The sequence below is a fragment of the Osmia bicornis genome, chromosome 12 (genome assembly GCF_907164935.1).
Source record: "Osmia bicornis bicornis chromosome 12, iOsmBic2.1, whole genome shotgun sequence".
Taxonomy (NCBI): Eukaryota; Metazoa; Arthropoda; class Insecta; order Hymenoptera; family Megachilidae; genus Osmia; species Osmia bicornis.
Window position 1 is genome coordinate 5,156,173 of NC_060227.1, and position 20,088 is coordinate 5,176,260.

At 41.3% G+C, this 20,088-nt stretch overlaps 1 protein-coding gene and 1 long non-coding RNA gene across 4 annotated transcripts in view; one reads left to right on the forward strand and one right to left on the reverse strand.

The window, feature by feature from the left end:
- Positions 1–1,216: 1,216 nt before the first annotated feature.
- LOC114873970 (serine/threonine-protein kinase S6KL) overlaps positions 1,217–20,088 on the reverse strand; it is a 43,280-nt gene continuing 24,408 nt past the window's right edge. For both annotated transcript variants that reach the window (XM_046288192.1, XM_029182787.2), the window contains exons 8-9: positions 1,431–1,655; positions 1,217–1,362 (exon numbers count right to left, since the gene is read on the reverse strand). In XM_046288192.1, the coding sequence (XP_046144148.1) occupies positions 1,246–1,362; positions 1,431–1,655 (342 nt within the window). In that variant the 3' untranslated portion in view covers positions 1,217–1,245. The remainder of the gene's footprint in view (positions 1,363–1,430; positions 1,656–20,088) is intronic.
- LOC114873973 lies at positions 1,562–3,786 on the forward strand. 2 transcript variants are annotated; one of them, XR_003789017.2, is made up of 5 exons: positions 1,562–1,766; positions 1,839–1,918; positions 2,053–2,571; positions 2,636–3,630; positions 3,692–3,786. It is a non-coding gene; the product is annotated as an uncharacterized LOC114873973 (long non-coding RNA). The 2 variants fall into 2 exon arrangements; XR_006829957.1 differs by having other exon boundaries at positions 2,636–3,453; positions 3,528–3,758.

Genomic DNA, 20,088 nt, shown 5'->3' on the forward strand with positions numbered 1-20,088 from the left:
TTCGGTATGCTAAGAATGTCTGGCACTCCAAGATGATATCAGGTCAGTATATCCCCCTGTGGCTCGGGGGGCTTAGAATATGGCCACGGTATCCCCTGCCTGTCGTAAGAGGCGACTAAAAGGGGACACACACGCTCACACACACATACACAGAACTAAAGCGAAAGATTGTAAAAGTATGGCGATATTGTAAAATAAAAGATTCTAAAATCAGGTCCGTATTAAGAGGGCCAACCAGTATAATAATCGTCCTCTAATTTCTTTCCGGAGTTTATTTAATTTATTCTCTTTCTTTTTCTTTTTCTCTATCATCCCTTTCATTCAGCTAAAACATTTACAAGTTATCGATCGCTTTCCTGAAACATACTGGCGCCCTCTATCGAAAAGTAGCGGAAACTACTTACCGACTTATCGACTTACCACCCGAAAGTCGGTAACCTCGTTGCGCTACTTACTAATAAATAAAAAAACTACTTGTCAATGTATCATAACTGTAGAAAACTTCGTTAATATGTCATTGAATGATTAGTTTAATAAACAAATAGTTTTTGTAATTTTATGATAAGGGGTTACCGACTGCAGGATGTTCAGCCGATAAGTCGGTAATCCGATTGGTAACTTATCGAGTAGTTTCAGCTATTTTTGTATAGATGGCGCTGGTGTCGAATCTGAAACTACTTTTCCGCGGAATTTAATTTTGACTTTAATCATTGCAGAGTGCCTCTATGACTTCGTTAATTGCCTAATTCTCTTATATTACATTTCTTTCCAATATAAATAATAGTCATTATTTGTTCTGCTTAATTTTCTTTATTATTCAAGTACATTTTGAAGTATTAACACTTCAAATAGACCTGCGCAAGAACTAATTTGCGCTACAACACAGAAATACAGTAGTTTGAAGTATACATCATTTCTTAGCACGAAAAGCTTAGTCAACATTTAAAAGCAGCTAAAAACATTGCAAACTTTTCACACAAGATAGCACTGTTTAACTTAACCCGATGAAAAAATATTGATTTCATGGCGACTGCGTAAAAGTTTATCAAATTATTCTTTACTTAAACTAATGGATGGCATCGACAACGTTGTACGATAGACTTGGTCGAACAACAAGCAAACGAGAATAGAAAAATAGTAGAAGACATAGAGCTTCGAATCCTGAGATTCATGTATCACCAATCAGGATGATTTCGCATCAGCTGAAATGACTAAGGGTAAAGTAAGTACTAGAGATTCACGAGATCATCGATGATCAGCGCTGAAGACGCTATCACACAAAGAAAAATCGAAATTCGAGAATTCCTTGATCCTTAGCTCCTGAGTTTGCACCTTTCGTCCTAGCAGTCGAAACGGAGATTCCTGTGGGACAAGAATATAATTAGAGCAATGTTATTTATATTTTCATACAAATAAATGATTATTCTCACCTTCTTCGACATATAACTCTGCAGATTATAACCCATGAAGAAAGCGATTCTCTGCAGACTCAACAGAGACCTCAACCTGAGACAGGGGTCAGGTTGTAGAAGCCGTTTCAGCAGATCTTTCGCGGCTGGAGAAATGCTTTCCGCGTTCGGTGGTAAAGTTCCAGCAGCCGCGTAACCAGTTCCTCTGTTCTCCGGCAAAAGTTCGCTGGATGCACCTGCTGGATACTGCAACAACAGACGATGACGTAACACGTGAGAGATTGCCGTTTCAGCACGTCGATGACATCGATGAAAAATATAATTGATCTGACATCAGAGAGGAGGATTCGACCCAAGGTTTCCAAGATTTCTCTGAAAGATCCAAGTAATTTGCGATAAAGGTACGATTAGATTGTCGTGTTTTTCTAGGTCAAGATTCATTTAAAGGTTGTTCGTTCTGTCGGTGATTGCTAATTATTCTGGGAAATCCATGGTGAAGAAAGTTACAGGTAAAAATTATTCACATTTCCATTTAATGACATTTGAAAAATAATTCTTTCACAATTATTAATCACCCCTCGAACGACGGACCATGGAGAGAGTCTCAATTTCAAACTAATTTTGTATTTCATATTATTTTCAGACTTTTAAGAACAATTAACATTGCTCCAGCCAAATGGCCAAAAATTTAAAAAGTCCATCCGAAAATGATCAACATAGTTCCACTACTAATTAAGAATCCGCGCCTGTCACCGTTGTAATCGAATGGTGAAGAAGGGCCACGGACATGGGCACAGTGCGGTGTCCATAAATATTTCTTTTTACGAGTGGAGGAAGGTCGGTAGACTAGAGAAGCTATTACCAATGTAGACTCTAGTCTGTCTAGGTGGTCGGTACCTAGGCTCGCCATTCCGCTTCGCGCGGGTACATACGCAGGGTCAACGGCCACTCGCGACCCTCAACCTATTCGCTCGTTCATATCCCTCGAGCGTGTGCCGCAATCACTATACTCGACGCGCGGACTTCTTTGTCCCATTGCACGGGATCATTTTTCATTTTTTTTCCCCTCTTGCTAATTCCAGGAGATTCTCCTGGTTCCTGGATTAATACCACCACGGTGCCATCATGGTGGGTTTCTTGCGGGATTAAAACCAACGGAAACGTAAGTTAACTAGTATCAGGGATTCGTCTGGTCGTTGAAATTTTATGGTTGTTCATTTTTCCAGGAAAAAGGAAATCTTGGACAAACGGTACCTTGTACATGAACGGATTAAAATAGAAATGAAACGAACGAGTTTGTTTAATAATTCCACGCTTAAAGATATCCCGTTATCCGTAACATCTTAATCGATTTCTTGCACAGCAATTTGTCTTGATCTTGCGTCAGACTAAACAAGAACCGTTCTTGTTAATACCGCTTCGTATGGCTATTTTTTCTATCCTCTTGTAATTCATCAATGTCCATAAGGAAATATTAAAGCCCGTATCGAATGATAATTCATGCATCATAATTTAACCAAATACTCGAAGGTAACTTGAAACTAATATGAATTTTAAATTACACAAAATTTCTTTTATCACTTTACTCTTGCATTTGAGCATCGGTGATAATGGGAATTTCTTCGTGAAACACATATGGTACATAATCGGTCTAGGATGTGTTAAATAGCGTAAGGTGTAGCTAACAGGAAGAACGTAACATTGCAAACATAATAAATCAAGCTAAAAATAAAATAGTATGTCCTAGCGGTACTTCTGACGAATTTAGCATACGCTCGAGGTGTTAATTATCCCGATCCGTGGTATTAAAATACCTGAAGAGTTCAAGGCAGACGTTGCTATTCGACCTTTTCGTTCAAGTACATGTCCGTGATCGCGGGGCATCGGATAATCGGTAACGTGAACTTCCTAAATCGTTGTTTACAAGCGTCGAGGAGGGAAAGGTAAGCAGCTTTAAGATGAGGAAGGACGCGGAAGGATCGGTGACCGCGGCAAACGAGATATTCCAATTCGATCTCGTCGGAAACCTTGACCGAGAGTAACGGTACAGAACGATCATTACGAGATCGTAGATAGATGAGCCGACTTCGAACTTAAGCCTTCCTCTGTTCTGCATAGATCCTTAAAGAATTCGAAAGTCGAATGAAACGGTTCCTCCACTTCCAAAGAACGATCCCCCGGTTCGATGATCCCGCGGTAACAGTATCTCCATAAACCAGCGGTGAGAGGAAATTCTGATGATTGACTTAACTAGATCATCGATGATTTTCATTATTTTTTAGAGTTTAAGGAGAACCCGATGAAACGACGTGATTGTAAAGTGGTACAGGGTTTATCGTAAGGATTACCATGTGGGTCATCGACGGCTTGCATTTCACATTTCACGTAATTAAATATGATAATTGTGCAAATGGAGAAACGAGAAGACAAACTTTGAGAACCCCGTAAGGCAAGTCCATTGAAAATTCCTTATTTTCCCTAGCTCTTTACAGGAAGGAATAAATTGAAGATTGAACTTCGTTTCGAGAGGTAGTTCCCCATAAAAATTGTCTCTTCCGCGTGTTCGCGGCCACTCGGAGGCGACAGTGTTCGTTCTTCCTCGAAGCGATCTCGAGACGCGAAAAATCAAGGTTCGTTGAACCTACGACTGTGCTTCTCGAAAGCACTTTTTTCCCTCCATGGGTTCTTTTCAAAAAAGCAACCGACTACAGGTCTAGTACGCGAAACCGCCACACGTTCGTCGATGAACTCCGCTCGGACAGGACTAGGCCAGCTAATTGCTGAGCAAACTGAGACTCTCTACTTAATTCAACGTTTGTTAGCACCGTGCTTCTTGGTCATTTCTGAACGCGAAAAGGAACTATACTTCGCAGCCAGCTCGGTAAGTAATTTCTTGCCACGGTGACCATGAAAGTATCGGGAGACTTCGATGCGCGAACAGAAGGGTAACTTTCGTTTAATTACCAAGACAGTTTTGGTAATGAATTCAGCACTTAATTAACACGAATTATTCTACATGGTATTATTTCTAAATAGATCCTATTATACAAATTAGAAAAACACACGACTTTCATTTTCACGCATAAAAAGATATCGCGCTCTGTCCTTGCATTCTTTTCATGGCGACCAATTATTCGAGAAACAGAAAGTAATTCACAGGAAAAATCATTCTTCTCCTTTATGGCATGCGGTGATTGTTGAAATTCTCACGAGAGATTAAAGTAGGCTTGCAAAAATGTTTTCGCTCCTCGAGGAGAGCAGTCGAGTGGAAAACTCGAAGGGTTCCATAAGAACGGCAAGCTTCCCCCGTGATTCAGCTCGTTTGCGCGATGGTAACCATAAAACGCGATGCATCTGGTTGTACCGCAGGAAATACTATCGCTTGGAAGGTGCGATTATGGTAGCGCTAACGAACGAAGCTAGCTGATGCACGCAGGAAACGACATATTAGTTTCGTACACGAAGTCCAGAAATCACGCGTTTCCTCTTTCTTCTTTCAGATTGTTCTCACGATTGTTTACAGCGATCAGAAAATTCACGAGGAGTTTCTTTGACATGGTAAACTCGTTGTTTGCATAAGATAATTAACGAACACCCTTGAGCGTTTGCCCTTGGAGTAGTAATTAGTAGCTTCGTTCGTAAATTGATGAATCTTTTTTGATATTAAATTAAAACTGGGGCCTCCCTCCGTGGTCCGCCGTCCTGGGGTTAATGGATTTGCATACAAGTTCCACACGCGTCGACGCCGGTGCGTAACGACGCGTCGCGTCGAATATGCGACAAAGCGGATGTCACGAAACGGAGAGGAAACCCGAAGATAGACTGAGCACGTGTCGTATGTCTGCAATCATCAATGGTCTCGTATTTTCGCGCTTACGATCTCTCTGACTAATCGTCATTGACTATTCAACAAATTAACAAATATTCGACATTTAACAAATACTTTAAACGTATCATTATTTAAGATGCTTGTGCGAAACCAGTCGGAAGTTGAATAGATAAAAACGAGTGGAAAAAGCAACAGGATCGATATTACGGTGTAGAGAAGGCTTGATTTCTCGCTAAGTGCATCGACCACGAAGCAGGTTCTATTCCTGGTACGATGACGATGTTCTCACGACAGAAACTGCAAATAGAAACTGGTGATCACGAATCCATCATCAACGTCGACCACCGCCGACGGAGTCCTTGCGAGGAATTCCTCTGCCGCGGCGTTTCTTCTCGGTCAAAGGACGACAGAAAATAGAAATCCATCCGGGCAAACACTCATAGGACTTGGACTAACAGCAACTTTTTGCAATAAAAATATTCAACATAGCTAATAGCGTTTGTGATGCTTCAAGGTATTCAAGTATTCTATCCTTGACTCGAATTTGATGAAATTTTTAAACATCCACGTATCTATTTAATTAATTAGAATATTTTGAAAAATCGTAGAGAAACAATAAAGGTAACTTGTAAAATCTTGTAGGATAGAATGAAAAGGACATCGCGAGACGGATGAAAGGTTCAGCAAATAAGGGTAGTAGCAAAGAAAGAGAATGAAATAAATATAAAGAGTAGAAGAGGAAAGAAGGAGACCGGTCGCGTAGTTAACACACGGCGGACATTAACTTCCCATTAACTGTCGGCCATTAAAGAAAACAGGAGGAGTCCGGTGTGGCTGGCGCCAGGAGTAATCGGCATCGAGTACTAGGCGCCCCGTGCAATCCGCATGCAACTCTTCAGGGCTATTTATAAACCTGCCCCCCTGCTGCAGGCGGACGACTACGCGTGAATAAACTCCGCGATAAAATACCCTTTCGGCGACATTCTTGATAAAGACGCGTTTTCCGGCTCCTCTCCTCTCCTATCTTCGTCCAGAAATAACGGATAGAACCGTTCTTGCTGATAGGGATAATTATTAGTAATCTTGTAATAAGAATGAAATGAAAAATTCAAATGCAATCGCATTAAAAGGATGATTTAAATAAAATTCCATTAGGATTCTGTCACGAAATCTAATTAATTTATTTCTGATAACATGGAAGGTTATCGCGAAAAAAAATCGCGAGTCCTCGAATAGAAGGAAGTCGAGAGAGAAGGACAGTAATTTCGTTGAAAATCGATGATCATGGATCATGGTCAAGTCTGAGGAAAGCGTGATATTCCATTTGGTGGCCAACATTTCCTCACGTACAGCATGTAACGATCTAGGATCTATAAATAGTGACGGCGGATGAAGCGGATTCTCGTGGAGGGATTTTGTATCAGAAGAAACTGGCCAGGTGGTAGTTGCGTTGGTAATTACCAGGATAAAGGCCTCCTCGAGTTCGCGGTACCGATCTGAAGAAGTGTAACGAGTACCAGTTCACCAACACAGGTACGTTCTAGCTAATATTTAGGATCTATAAATAGCAAGATGAACCTGAAGAAGAGGAACACCGGACTTGTCCTTGCCGGACTGGTATCCCGAGTGCGGCAAATCCTACAGCAGGTTCTGTTTCCCTTCTTGTTGCAGATGAATTATGCAATTATTCCAGTCAATCTTCCTTCTTCTCGGACGTTATTGGAAGAAAATAAGCGGCACGAAGCGATAACGCTACGTTCCCAAGGATGAAGGGTTTTCTATTATTTTCTGTACGCCGCGCCGTATTGTACGTCTCTTGGGAATTTCAATGACTGGTATTTTCTATTTTTAACGCTTCGATGACTGCGCTTTTCATAGGGGCTAGGATTTTTCTGATTTTAAGGTTATTTGTAGAATTCTGTTCGAATCATTTATCATTGTCACTGACACGATTCAAGTGTCTTGAAATTGTGAGATGTAAGAGAGGTTCGTTAAGTTCATCTATTCAACTGTATAAGACTAACCACTTGCATTCTTCTATGAATAATATTTTGAAAAAAAAAAAGCATTACTATATAAAATTTCCATAAAATTATTAACAAATCAATGCCAAAATTGTTCATACAAAAAAGATCCAAGAAATCCACCCTGGTCGATTATCCTCCCTCGTGAAAATACACTCGAAGGAGTTTGAAAAATTGGCAAAATGGTAGCAGATGAAATAATGATCGGCGAGTTCCAGGGTAACCGAGGCGTTATGCTCGCGCGAACAAGCAACACGCAAGCACACTCGGCCAGTTAATGTCCGAGATCTATAAATAGCCGGTGTCGAGGGTGTATAAGGCTAGCGCATCTGAAAGGGGAGGTGCACGCGTTGCACGCGAGATGTCTTCTCCTCCTGTGGGCCCCGGGGATAGAAAAATGAAAGAAAAGAAGGAAGGAAGGATCGACTGGTTCAGCTTGGATGCCTTCCTCGGCATAGGCGCCAGAACATCGTAAACTCGAGAGGATAGTCCGTGCTTTTTTTCACGGTCGCGAGCACGTTCTTGATCATGTGCCCGCTCCTCCGCGCTGGAACAACTTAATTCTACATAATTACAGGATAAACGAGGTCCATTTGTTGGGGAACGATTCGAAGAATCTTGGTGTATGTTGGAGAGATATAATTATATACGAACAGAACATTTAAAACTAAAGCGATATTTATTGAACAGTGTTATCTGATAACGTTGGATCTGTTCGTAATCAATCTCTGCAGATTATATCCCTTCTGAGCAAATTCAATTTTCTTCAATTTTTCAATTCTGTATAAAACAAAAAATTTCTAAATTGCAATTTTTATCAATGGTTCTCAATAGAAACCACTTTAACATCTTCTAACAAAGAGATCCGCGATTCCTAATTAAAATTGTGGCTCTTTTCATGGTCCGCTAACCGAGGGTTAGGAAAACTTGACAGATCCTGGTTCCACGCCAATGGTGTCCCTCTGCACTGGGTGCAGATAGTGACTACAGATCCAACAAAATTGGACATGCCTTTGTTTTCAAGGGGTGTTGAATTTATGCCTTAAAAACGGGCCTCATCTGCTCTATTCTAGTATAAAAATGTAAAAAACTTTGCTCTTAACTAAACTAACACACGTTGAGAGTAACAGCTGATTGCTTCGATATCAACGATATCATAGTCAGTGTCTCGAGCTCGGCGTTTCTATATTTCAGCAACAAATGCATGTCTAGTCTTCTTGGATCTGTAATCGCCGTAGACCATGAAGATGTCACATGCCAGGATCGCCACTCCCAACATGGACACAGCGGAGAAATACAACAAGGGGAGGGTAATCCAGCCTTCTACTCAATATTTGAAATGGCGACTCCATCATCAAAATCGATAGGGTTGTTAGGGCCTCAGGCGTCGGGAACTGGGGCTCCCGACGCCCTAGTACGAGGCCCGAGGAGAAGCCGATACCGGGTGCGACCCCCGGTGTTGGCCACAGGGTAAGTAGCACGGGGAGGGCTCAATTTGAACCTCAATTTGAAAGGTTGCAGAGCCCTTCTTCAGCGTCAGTGTCGGTCGCCGTGGGGTTTTAGTCAGTAAGAATCTGACACTCCCCCGCCGTCCTCCCCCAGGGGACGGTGGGAAGCCTTATGCAAGATTTCCCCACGTTAAAAAAAAAAAAAAAAAATAATATTTACAGTCATTGATTCGATTAAAGGTAGCTGGCTGCGGCACCGTTAACAACCACCCGACCTAGAGTGCAGCGAAACAGCATCAGTCCTATAGCGACCGCCGAGCGGTGCAGATCTACCTGCTAAACATACATGTACCCTTATTTTATTTTCTACGTGCATTTAAATTGCTGTATTTATCTTCTTAGCTTATTGTATAAACTTACTAAGAGGAAGAACATGTGGATTTTATTACTCCCTATCCCTTAAATGTTTGTTCCTCTTACAACCCTGCTTCCCTTATAGCCCTGCATCCCACATATCACTCTATTCCCTACCAGCTGCGGTACCTTACATCCCTTAATACCTACATCCTTGAAATGACGCTTTCGGCGTTCGGAACATTCGTAACGGCATTCCTTACATCCCTGCATTCCTTACATCCCTCCATCACGTACATCCCTGCTTTCCTTACAACCCTGCATCCCTTACATCTCTGCATTCCTTACATCCCTTCATCACGTACATCCCTGCTTTCTTCACATCCCTGCCTTTCTTACATCCCTGTATTCCTTACATTCCTCCATCACGTACATCCCTGCTTTCCTTACATCGCTGCCTTCCTTACATCCCTGTATTCCTTATATCCCTGCATTTCTTACACTCCTACATTCCTTACATCCCTGCATTCCTTAGATCGCATCCCTGCATCCCTTACATCGTATCCCTTACAATCGCATCCCTTACATCCCTTACATTATATTCCTGTATCTTTCGAGTAAGAAATCGTCATAAATTTAGTTCCGATTTTTGCCGCCAGATGGCGCTGATCGGGGGTCGAAATTTTAGTTCACATTTTTGCCGCTAGAGGGCCAAAATGTTAGCATGATTTAGTTCCTTTTTCTGAAACCAGATGGCGCTGATCGGAGGTCGAAATTTTAGTTCACATTTTTGCCGCTAGAGGGCCAAAATTTCACCGTGATTTAGTTCCTTTTTCTAAAACCAGATGGCGCTGATCGGAGGTCGAAATTTTAGTTCACATTTTTGCCGCTAGAGGGCCAAAATTTCACCGTGATTTAGTTCCTTTTTCTAAAACCAGATGGCGCTGATCGGAGGTCGAAATTTTAGTTCACTTTTTTGCCGCTAGAGGGCCAAAATTTCACCGTGATTTAGTTCCTTTTTCTAAAACCAGATGGCGCTAAATTTATTCGTACTTTAGTTCCTTTTTCGACCACTAGAGGGCGCTGTTTTTTCGAAAAAAGTTACTTACCTTTACTTACCTTTACAGGATCCAGTTTTTGTTAAATATATTATAATTATTATAAGGGTTACAGGGATGTACGTAATGGATGCATGTAAGCAATACAGGGATGTAAGGAATGCAAGGATGTAAGGAATACAGGGATGTAAGGATTGCAGGGATGTAAGGAATGTATGGATGTGAGGAATGCAGAGATGTAAGGGATGTGCATGATGGAGGGATGTTAGGAACGCAGGAATGTATGGTATACAGGGATGTAAGGAATGCAGGGATGTAAGGAATGCAGGGATGTAAGGAAGGCAGGGATGTACGTGATGGAGGCATGTAAGGAATAGAGGGATGTAAGGAATGCAGGGATGTAAGAAATACAGGGATGTAAGGCAAGCAGAAATGTAAAGGATGCAGTGAGGTAAGGGTTGCTGGGAAGTAAGCGTGCAAAGATGTAAGGATTGCAGAGATGTAAGGGATGCAAGGATGTAAGTGATGCAGAAATGTAAGGAATGCAGAGATGTAAAGAATGCAGGGATGTAAGGGATACGGGATACAGTGATTTGGTGGTAGTTTCTGCGAAATTCATGAAAAGATTGAAAAAATAAATAAACGTGAAGGAGGCCTTGATCCATAAAAAGGAAAAGAACAATCATAAATTTAATTTTCCCTTTGATGAGTTTACTGAATAAGCAAAGAAAATAAATAAAGTAAATTAAGTAAACTCCAAAAGCAAATTAGAGGTATATGTATGTTTGACATGTTGATCCGCATCCCTCGGCTGTCGGTATAAGACTGAGGATGTAGCACCTCGTTCTAGGTCAAATTTCTCATATTGAGAAGTAATGACTGTTTTAAGTTTGATTTTCATGTATACTATGTTTGTAATTTATTAAAGATCAAACAGTTATTGAATGTTGTATATATAAATAACTGAGAAAAGAAGTTAAGTACGTTGAATAAATCAAATAAGCAGAGAACTTACATCAATTAAATAACTGAGGAAAGAAATGACGTGCATTTAATAAATAACTCAGAACCGAAATTGTGTAATTTAAATAAATAAACCGGAAAGGAAATAGAGTAAATGTTGCCTTTTTAAAATGATTTATTTACCAAGGCGCATGAAATGAATACAAGTTTGTCTTATAATTATTTTAATAATGTTTTGGTCTTGTACTAGTTCTGATTAATTGATAAAAAATAGAATCGAGTAAAAGGGAATGAAAATGGTGTCTTTTTAGTTGTCAGTGCGAGGTGTGGTAGAAGAGGAACCCCTTAAAATCATGACTCCTCGAGAATAAAGGCACATCCAATCTTTTTGTATCTATGATCACTGGTGCAGGTAGACAACTTTCTCTGTGTTCGCATAGCCTCCAGAAAGGAAGTAGCGTAACGAGATTGCGTTCCCGACATCCTACAGAGATGCACCAGCCGCGGTGAATCTTTTATGCAGCCCCGGTATCGGGGAATTTTTCTTCGCGAAAAGGGGGACAGAGGAAAAAGGTAAAGGAGAGAGAGATGAGCTTCGACCAGGAGATCTGGTTTACCTTGCGAAGGTTTTCTTACGTCCTACCAACGGGTACACCGATCCTGGGTACACCGATCCTAGGTACGCTACCCTCGAACGACCGTGTTGCACTGTCAGCACTTCCAGCCATGGTTCGCCATAAACGAGCGGTTTTTGCATCTCTGAAGATTGGACTCAAGGGCAGCTAATAGTCCCGCAAGCGAACTGGTATGACTGTGTTTACTCGGACTAGCTGCTTGTTATCAGCTCTTCAACATCGTCGCGTTATAAACGAGACGGGGATATAGTTTATGATGGCAGTGGTGGCAATCGTTAAGGCTGATTTATACCGAGGAAACTGCACTTCTGATGAACACTCCCTCTTACGATGCCACCCTGTTTCACTGAATTGCTGCTTGAATTACGCTATGCATCAAATTCCATGCAAGAATAATCACGCTAATGAATAGAATGCTAAAAGATTTTTAAAATGATCTAAATCAATGACTACTTAATCGAGAGGGTTAATTTCTATTCTCAGAGTAGTAAAAAATGATTCTTTTGTGAAACGACTACAATAAATATTCAGTGTACTGTCTGTTCAAGATGCATCTGATCAGGGTTTAATTTCAACTTACCGACTGGTAACAACTGGTTCCCGATTAAAAATTAAATGTCTCTCACAGTTAAGACGTAGCCGACTATAATCGGCGAGCGGATCGAGGATGTTCATTTTCTCGAATACCTGAATACGAAGTGTACCCTGTTCGTGGATTGTTTTCACCGAGTCATAAATCGTCCCGTAAGAGTTCTCTTTGCCGAGAGCAGAAAAGAAACAACGCATCGGATACATTGTTCGCGACGAACGTTCCCCAGCTACCACCGATCGTCCATCGGCCTTTTTCTCTCCTTCTTTAAGTTTGCCTCCTGCAGAGAGACGAAGAGGCCAAGATGCAGCCGGTTTACCTTGCGAAGCTTTTCTTACGCCCCTGAGACGCTACCCTCGACGATCTCACTGAAACTGGCGTTCCTGACGGCTTTTTGTCTTTTAGATCCGCCGATTCCGAAGCTTCGATGTCGCTGAATATAGCCGCGAGAATGAATCTCGCCGAGGAACATAAAGGATTTCGATAGAAGAACCTTGTTAGGCGAGGAACGACTTCGTGTGAACGAGAAGAGAAAGATGAACAGAATCTCAAACTTTGCTTATTCAATCATTTTCTAATTTGTATTCAGCCTTAAGATTTGAATTTACACAAAATAAAATTAGTAAATTCTCAGTAAACAAAGTAATAGGATTCCCAGTAAATGTGCAGAGAATTTTTCGAAAAATTCTAAACAGACCCGGTGTCTGTTAGTTTGATTATCTAGCTGAAGAGAAACAGTTCTCGTGAAATTTCACACGTAAAGAGACTAACTAGGGAACGTCATTTCCTAATCTTAATTATTTTCTCGGTCTACCGTTTCACAATCTATTCGCATGATATTTTGTAGACAAAGGTGAATACACGTTTGATCGTCAGCAGCTAGATTACGTTACTAATTGAACTCGGGGTCCTTTATTAAAACCTTGAATAGCACGCGTCGACAATAGCGAGACGATGATCAAAGAGAGAACGAAATCAACGCGGACAGGTATGACCGTAAGGAGAGCGTAGAATGGTAATAAAACGACCATCATCCTGCTGTACTCTATAAAAGACACCCCCCTGTGGCTTTAATGATGCTGACAAGGAAGAATAACGATCCTGAACGTGATACTCTAATGGCCTTTTCGGATACCTATGGAAGAACACCAACGATACTATTATACCTCTGGTAATTAAGATTTTATTAATCTCTGCGGAAATTAATTTTATCGCGCAATAATAAACAATCAAATTGCTTGAAAATCGAGCTAGATCTCGAAGAAGTTAATCAGGTACTTAAACCCGATTAAATGTTATTTCAAAATGCAAACATTTTATATGAAAAGAAAGTTGCAATGTAAGAAATACAAATTTGTTCTCTTTATAAAAGAAAAAAAGAATTACGAATGAAATTACACGGTTATTAACACCTACAGAATGCTTCCATTCCCTTCGATTAATCTTCGGCGTCGATTAAAAGCACGAAAGATAGTGATCTAAGATCTACAAGCCAGGGGCCAGGACCGTGGGGGTGTCTGGGCTGTTAATCTGCATAGAGAATCTTGCGAAGTAATGAGGAGCATCGTATTTTTCGAGGGTCGACAGCGATTCAGCGTCTGGAACCCGGGTATATATCATGGCCGATCGGACAGCTAGAAATTATTGCTGCTTTAAAAATTCGTCCTGCGCGGATCAGTCGTGTGGGGCCACCGAAAAACTCGTTAAGGGGCCCTCGAAAGGGCGGACAAAATCGAGAAGCTCGTTGTGGTAGTCGAAAAGCTTTCGGACGTTGACGTTTATGGCGAGGATATCCTGAGGAGAGAATAATCTGACAGGGAATGCTTTACGAGGTACTGAATGATACCAAAAATACAACAGTGTATATAATGCGATGGAACATAAAGGATTTTTTATATCTTTCGTTTGAAGATTATGAAACACAATAGCAACTGATGAGCAGGCTGAGGATGTTTTGCAGATTTTGCATACGTTCAATCGAAACGATAGAATAATTTTTGGACAGCTTTTTATCGCGGATACTCGACTCTGTGGAGAAATGATTTTCCATTCCATGGCAAAAAGCATGGAGAGATAAGAAAAACGTCGAGTTATTCAATAATGAAGAGAATGATCCGTGAAAAGGTTGGTGAACCTGGTGAACGCAGCAAAACCTCGAAGGTCGAAGTCTTCGAGAGCTGATCCACGGTTGTTCGTCCCTTAGCGACCGGTCGTTGGTTGTTCATCGCCTTCAGGCGCCACGAAGGGTGACTCTTTTTCTTCTTCTCTCACCCTGTTCACCTCCCCCTTCCCGTCATCATCGTCTATCTTTTTCTGCTCTGCCCTTCGTTCAGCTTCGTCCAATCCACGTCTGGTTCTCCATCGAACGGCCGTATACGGGGATTCGCACCGATACGCTTGCTGAACGCCGAGCAAAAAGCTAAACCTGCTCCACCGTGTGCATCTTCCTCTTTTTTCCATCGTTCTCCTGCTACTCTCCGGCTCTCCTTCTTCGCTTTCCACCCTCCACCACCTCCGTTCCTGTTCCACTAGACCCTTGGACGATTCCTTAGGACACAGGGCGACCGAACGAACGATTATTTCAGGCGCAGCTCTCAGCCTACCTTCTTCTCGCCGATGCTGCTTATATATTTTCTTCTCGGTCATTAATTTTTTTTTTTTTTTAGTGAGATTAGAAATTTTTAGAATTCAATTCCTAGCCTTTGAAATCAACGAGGAACCTCTAATGATTTGATTTATTCAAATCTGGGGATTTTTCTGGGGATTCCTTGTGATTTATTCAAAGGGATTTGCATGGCTCGAGTCTCTTTCAAACTCGAGAGTGTAGCCTTTAGAGAGGGAAATTGTTATGCAAATTTGACCGAGATACAAAGCGTACCGCACGATTATTAGACGATTCTGACATTTCGCTATCCTTTCGAGAATGATCTATAGTATTGTATAGAATCCCTCCACCCTGAGACACAAAGAAGAAACTTCACATCTTCCATTTGGTGGGCTGTAATATTTCTTATAAAAATATCATCGATGTTTTGCCCAAAGTCAAGGCTACCCGTTCAACGATAAAGCAATTCAAACTTTTTCGTCTGCGCGTTCGAAGAAGCTGCGGTCGCACGATTGAATGACGTTTGAAAATTGACGTGCGGAAAGTAGGAGAACAGATGAAAGAAGGAAAAGAAGGAGTGGAAGACGAGGAGAGAATGAGATATCGCGGTGAGACTGCCGGCACGTCGTGCAAGTAGCTAATTTAGTAGCTGGCGCCAGGTTCCTCGGACGAGAAGAGCACCCGTTAATCCTCCACGGCTGCTTATTTTTATTCCTCTGTCTCTTTCGATCGAGCAACGCGTCGGCACACCCAGTTCCCTTCTGTTGCTCGCAATTCCTACGACCGACACGATCAAACTCGCTCCTCGGAGAACAGTTCTCACCTCTTGCGAGGAACAATTTAAATGGTATCATAAATCGAAGGAATTTAATCCACCAAAATTTTCTATAATTACACAACACTCCAACGATGATAATTTAAAAAGAATCATATCGCGCGCTTCCTCGGAATAAAAAAGGGAAATTTTGAATTTAAACCAAAAATTTTCCTATTTATTTTTAACCTACGAAATAATAGAAAGATTCAACGGGATCGGGATGCAATCGCAAGGAAACGAAGAATCGAGAGTTCTCTGTTCGTTCAGCGAGGTGCACTGAAAGCCGGTTCGTTCAGTTCACGAGTCAACGCTCGGAACCGTGCAATTACCCCGGGCCCGATGAACGACCAGCGAATCTTCCGTGTTTGCTTTCGATCGGATTCAGGCCACTGATGTCGCACCGGTTATATTTAGACGGCTGGATCGATGGAAGGAAAAGCCTGAAGAATGGCAGACGGGTAAAGGAACGGAGGCTACGGGCGGTGTCCGTGGGCAATAGCATATGCGTGCCGATCGAGCGCAAACGCGCAGCCCATACGAGAATCGGAACGGTCACTGGGAATCGGTAATTAGCCAAGCGCGGATTTAATGGAGCGTGGCGATCCTTAACGGTAGATCCGCCGCTCGAGGATCGCGGCGGATACGAGACGATCGAGTAGACGACGATTGTCAGCCGATGGCAATCGATACTCCTTTCTATTATTCGAATAAAATTCTAAGATATATGCACCGTAACCTTGCATAGCAAGAGAAAAGAAACCTTGAACACCTTGATACGTTATTTCTTCCCTAACAATAAATACATTTATGCTCCACTAATTTCATTGCTCCTTTGCACCACTCCGCTCCATCACCATCCATCATCCGTTCTTTCGTTCCATACGAATGATGAAAAAAAAAAAAATCCAACAAAAGCCGTGACGACTGGACACGAGCAAAGGGGGAACGAATTTCAAGGGGAGCGGGTGTAGGAACGGGCGAAATGATGAGCTGAAGAAGATGGGAGAGAATAAAAAAAAATGGCTGAAGGTGGATCAGCGGGTTCGTCGTCTCGAAACTTCTTTCACGCGTGTATCACTCTCTCGGCAGTGTCGAGCGACGCGTTGAATAACGGCGATAAAGGCGAATGCCGCGGGAATATCACGATAATCGGTCGAATGATGGATAATGATCGGGGCGGCTGCCTTTCGCGCCCCTTCCCCCACCGTCAACCGACCATTATTCAATTGAATTCAATGCTACACCAACCATTACGGAATTGACTTCGAGAACTTTCTTTCGGGCATCCGTCTCGTCGGACAGACGCTACTTCCGCCGGCCAGCCCTACGAGAAACGACCTGTACCCTGTTACAAGATGACACCCTTGGTAATCGCTAACATTCCTATGGGAAATTTTCACGAGAATCTTACATCAATGGACAAATGAAGAAACGAATGGTAAATTTTTGTAAATTAATGCGGTAAATCATAGCTGTGATATACCTAATTATTAATTGGCAATATGTTGATTGCTTCGGTAAATGTTAGATCTTTTATTTATAGGTTGATGTAATGACAGATGATTGTGATATTTTTTTTCCGTCAAATAATGAGTATTAAATTTGCTCAAGGAATTAATAAATCGCGTAGTATTCCTCAAGGAGACACAATAAATAACCTTAATTTTTTAAACGATCTTGCAAAATAAGTAAGCAAAAAATTAATCGATACTAGGTAAAGTAACGAAGGAAAAAGGAAAAGGAAGATTTGACGGACGTATGAATCAGTCGTCGAGAAGATAATTAAACCTTCCACGGTGAATCATTTTTTTCAATTGCGAGATTCGTAACAGTAAGATTAATCTTTCTATTGTTCCAATTACGCATGCCACGCTGAATATATAATCATCGAAGGAGTTAACACGATGCGCGATATTTTCCAAACAAAAGATTCTTTATTGATCATTCATAGAAACAATAACGGTCTATGGCGCGTATTATGTTTCCTAAGAATTCGTACTATTACCTTAGAACTGTTATTATTGAACGGTCGTTCGTTACCTCAACATCCTCATTTATTATCTCCGATTAATCATTAAACTGGCCGACGTTTACGCATCGAACACTTGTTCAAGAAGTCGAAAAGTATTGAAAAATTAACCTATTAATAATCCTACCAATGCCTGTAACTAGTAATTACGAACCAATCAATAGTCTTTTCCTCATTAACGAGCCACTTATTCTTCGATCAGAATATTAAACGTGCCTCGGCAAGAAGAAGTGGGATAATGCCGATTATTCTCTTCAATTCCTATTCATGAGCAAATTACTGTAATCACATCCATGAATGGTTGATATGTTAATATGGATAATTGCAGGGTGCTATTATCTGATTCTAACACTATCTGTCATAAACAAATATTTCATACGATTCATTATAATTAAAAATATTGAATATTTTTTCAAATATATCTTGGTGCAATCATCCACACCTTTCAAAATGGATCTATCGATTATCCGCGTGCTCGGAATTCGCGATTTTTAATGGTGAATCGTCGTAACGATCGATTGTTATCGAATTCGCAGAAACGGAAGGAAAATATTCCGCGACGAACGCTCGTACCAGTTGGAACTCCCGCGGCTTTAATTACCGCTCAATATATATCGAGTTGTCATTTCGACGAACACCTCCCTCCGCTCGGCTCCTCCGATAATTAAAGCTTCATTCGTATTATCAAAATCTGGGCACAATTTGATTGACACCATGTTTGTATTACATATAATGTAAACAGGAGAAAATTAATTTCAATTGAAGTTATTTAATTATAGAAATTGAAGATTGAAAATTTCATTTCGGAAATCAGTGTCCCTTGATAGGGAAAGTAAATGAAATTCAGTGCAATTTGATTGACAATATGAATACCAAGGAGATACAGTGTGAATCGATCTTAATGTGAATTTACGCTCGCTCCAGCGGCGACGGAGGCGTCGTTAATTCCCAGTGGCGTAGTCTCATCACGTAGAGGATCGTTACAAGAGGGTTAGGGGATGGAAAAGAGGAGGCGAAGGGAAGAGAGGACGAAGCGAACACCTCCGTCGATTCTTCTTCTCTTCTTTTTCCTTTTCCGGCCGGTGTGCTAGCTCGAGCTGACTACTGACATTGAGATCGTCGTCGAAGAGCGAGTGTCGATTGTGCTTCGCACTTCGCACCAGGACTGCTAAGTACGCCCCGTGGTGCCGCCCCTGGGCACCCTTGTTGCCCGGGGGAAAATCTAGGAGGCTACAGTCGACTATCTTGTTAATTTAAAACTTTCTTCGCATACCAGTAAATAGAAAATAATAATTCAATCCGCTCTTGGTATCCTAAAGTTTTCATTTGAAAAACGTGACTCGATTTTCGAAGAAGAATGAAATATTCATGGCGAGCAACCAATTATTGCAGTTTTTATCACGCGTTCACGCATTTCCTTCTGACATTGCTGTTTCAACAAGCAAATGGTCTTTCAACTTGCATCACCCGTAACTACGCCGTGAGTCAATGCGTTCGAATTGAATCGCTTTACGTTCCATTGTACGTGAAACATTTTCGAACTCGAATCGGATCTCTCGATTTGCCAAAACTCGACGATACTACAGACCACTGACTCGCATCACTGATTCTCAGTCATTCAAACTTGGAAATACATTGTCAACCGTGCAATTCAGAATTCAGAAAATCTTCTTTATAGAATCTCTTTTGGAATCTCTGAAATTGTAAAATCTACACGCGTAGGTGAAACACTATCTATGCCTCATCTTGAATATTTTAATACCTGTTGCGCATATGAAATCTCTTTTATAAAAGTACCACGATGATTCTACACAATTGCATTGCAAATCTTCATATAAAAATTCAATTCCTATCGGGAGGAAGTCACCTTTAATCACCTTTCAATTAACTTCAAATCATGAAATAATGAAAAAAAACATAACGAAATTCTGACAGCCTGAATAGCTAACAAACGTCAAATCATAAAAACTCCGAAACATTTAATCGTGCTTCGATCAATTATTACGCGTCACTCGCTTTCAACATCAAAATGCGCATAATTATCGGAGGTGATTCGTTAACGCCGATTAAATCGTGATCGAAGCGATAAATCGTCAACGAGACGAACGGTATTTTTTTCTACTAAATCGGTTGAGGTCTCTCGTTCTTACTTCTTTTTCTGTCTCCCGTTAACCCTTTCCGGTAACTGTAAATCCGATCTCGACTTCTCTGTCCCCGTCGATCATTTCATTTCGGTTCTGTTCCTTTTCTCAATCACGAACCTCCGTCAGTGGTCATCTTTTTATCGCGAACCGATTCGAAGCAGCTCACCGATCACGATCCATCATT